We start from the raw sequence: 2,999 nt of genomic DNA, 5'->3' as shown, positions 1-2,999 counted from the left end.
GCTCTTCCCTGCCCCACCCACATCTCACGCTTGGTTAATATCCCCTTCTGATTCTGCTGCACCCAGATTGATCTTACTAATCCTCAAAAATGCCTGGTGCTTAACTGCTTCAGGGCCTTCATACTTGAAAGTGTCATGTTCCTGGAAAAAAAATTTTGAATTGTCTTATCCCCACCTCTCCTGGCAGTCCCTATTTCCTTTCACTGCATTATTTTTCTCCTTGCACTTTTTGCCGTCTGACATATTTGCTTATTTGTTTATATTCTGTCTCTTCCAGGTAGAATGTAAGCATCAGAGGACAAGGAATTTTTTTTTTTACTGCTATATCCCTAGTATTAGAATAGTGCATGGCATACATAAGGTACATTAAAAAATCATTTTTGAGTGAATTAATGTAATAGGAAAATAAGAATGGCATTCTAGTTAAGAAAGACAATGAGCAGAGGCATGTAAGAAGAAATAGGAATCGGTATAATAAGAAATAGTAACGGAGGTGGGTAGAAGAGGCAGGCCTAACTCTTAACAGATTGATGGTCTTATCCTATATAATAAAAGTCTAATATGCTAAGTGTCTGGTCGTCTGGTTGTCCGTTCAACCAATCAAAGCGTAATATGCTAATGAGATGCTAAGGCCGCTCAACCGCTCGCTATGATGTGCACTGACCACCGGGGGCAGACGCTCTGACAGGTAGGTTAGCTTGCTGCTGGGGTACGGCCGATTGGGACTGAGTGAGTTGGGCTGGACATGCCCTGGAGCCCTCCTGCAGTCCCTCCCCAGCTGGCCAACCTCCCGCGTTCCCTCCCCAGCCCCAGTCATGCACTGGTGGGGTCCCTCAGCCTGTCCTGTGCCCTCTCGCAATCCAGGACTCCTTGGGGGATGTCGGAGAGCCTGTTTTGGCCCGATCCTGCAGATCAGGCCAAGGGACCCCACTGGTGCACAAATTTGTGCATCCGGCCTCTAGTTTGAAAATAAAGTTAGATCAATAAGGTGCTACCTAAGACAAAAGTCAAACAGATACTATTAACAGCCAGGCAAAGGAGTTTGGGTATGATGTCAATATAAACCATAGAGTTGTTTCAGGTTTCTAAGAAGAGTGATCTAACAAATGGTGTTTTAGGAATATTAGCTGAGAATTGGTATGGTTGGTAGATTGAAAGGGAGAGAGACTGGATGTAAGAAAACCAACTAGGTTATTGCAGTAATCGAAGCAAGAGACCTAGGGAGAGGGCAGCAGTGAAGAGAAAGGGAATCATCGACGAAGAAAGGTAGAGTTAAGATAACACTAAGGTTTCAAGACTGGGACACATGAGGTTATTACAGTAGGGAGCCAGCTGGATAATTCTAGGTTCTGCAAAGGTTGCTAACATAAAAGCCTTGTGTTCCTTCAACTTATTCCATAAGGAAATAATGTTAAAAACATAATGTCTTTCACTTCTATTTTATCTTTAAAATCAGTAGTAGTAGAAAGCAGACTCAAATGGTTGCACTTGTGTGGACTTATGCTATATCCATTCATAACATTTATCTAGTATGGTGGGCCAGAAATGAGAAATCATTGCTGCAATAAAATTAAAATGTTTATGTAATTTTGTCTGTAAAATTTTAAATTATTTTTAATTTTTTCTTCTTTCCTTTATTTTCAGCCATGATTTTTAAATTCTTATTTCTTATTTACTTAATTGTAACAAATAATCATTATCTTATTTATATTAATTCATGTTCTTCTTTTCATATGAAATCAATACTTTAAACGTATAATTTCAGCGCATTCCTAAATACAATAATAATGTTGATTTCACCTTTTAAATTTTGTTCTATTTCAGATTTGGTGTGAAAAAGAAGCCAATTTACATTAATGTCATAAGGGATCCTATTGAGAGGCTAGTTTCTTACTATTACTTTCTGAGATTTGGAGATGATTATAGACCAGGGTTAAGAAGACGAAAACAAGGAGACAAAAAGGTAATATTTTAGTCTTAAGACTTCTGTACAGATAATTGTTTATAAAATGCAATGAACAATGTGCTTTTAAAATTTATTGATGCTAGATACTTGATATAATAGAACAGTCAACATCTGACAGTTTTTCTGTTTGCTTATTGTAGAAAATTTGAAAGGAGCCCAAAAGTATAAAGAAGCAAAAGTAAAACTACTTTATAGTTGATACTTTGGAGTACATATAATGTTTTTGTCATTACAGAAATATTTTACTTATGTTCAAAGGCTGAATATTTGTTTTATTATAGTTATTGTATTAACAATATTCTATGAGACCATTATAGTTATTCATTAATATGATGTATTTGTGTATGTACTTTGGTTCTCTTAGTCTTTATGATCATCAGTTTAGGGACACTATTTTGCTAAAGCAGCTTTTTTTTTTTTTTTTTTTTTACAAGGAGAGAATTATGGCTTAACAGCATTCTTACTTAGCAGGTTCAGTATTGGGTTATGTTGTATTTATGTGTATTCTCCAGTGGAAAACCAGGCTTGTTTTTCTAAAAAAACAGACTGATTTGTCAACTTTTCTGGTGGATCACCTTTACCGGAATCTCATTGCTCACAGGATTGGCCAAGGCATAGGAGACGCAGTCTGATATAACCTGAGACCTGCCTCATTTTCTTTCAGGCATCCAGCGCTTCAGCCACATGAAATATCACTGTCCTCCAGACTTATCACTTCTTATTTTCCTACATGTGTTGTTCCCTATATTTACGATGTCTTTTCTTCAATCTGGAAAATTCTTTGTCCACCTTTAAGGTCCAGCTCAAATGTTACCTCTTCCATGAAGTCTTTTTTGGTGTCTCAGGCAGTTAGTCGTGTCCCTTTCAAGGCTCCCAGAGAATTCCATTCAGATATCTTTTTTAAGCATTTGTTTTGTGATATTTGAATTATTTGTTTACATATATGCCCTCTCCAAAAGGTTGTGAACTTCCCAAAGCAGAGGCTCTATTTAATTCATCTTTGTTCCCCTGGTATTTTGTATAGTGCAGTGAT

General features: G+C 37.1%; 1 protein-coding gene across 3 annotated transcripts in view; it reads left to right on the top strand.

Annotated features, from left to right (window-relative positions):
* The window catches only part of HS2ST1 (heparan sulfate 2-O-sulfotransferase 1), a 147,585-nt gene that overhangs the window by 128,573 nt on the left and 16,013 nt on the right, over window positions 1-2,999 (top strand). For all 3 annotated transcript variants that reach the window (XM_006093907.3, XM_023758231.1, XM_014460148.2), the window contains exon 4: window positions 1,825-1,963. In XM_006093907.3, coding sequence (XP_006093969.1) covers window positions 1,825-1,963 — 139 coding nt within the window. The remainder of the gene's footprint in view (window positions 1-1,824; window positions 1,964-2,999) is intronic.

The sequence above is a fragment of the Myotis lucifugus genome, unplaced genomic scaffold (assembly GCF_000147115.1).
Source record: "Myotis lucifugus unplaced genomic scaffold, Myoluc2.0 scaffold_126, whole genome shotgun sequence".
NCBI classification, from domain to species: domain Eukaryota; kingdom Metazoa; phylum Chordata; class Mammalia; order Chiroptera; family Vespertilionidae; genus Myotis; species Myotis lucifugus.
Note: the sequence above shows the minus strand (reverse complement) of the source record. Positions and strands in the feature narration are given on the sequence as shown.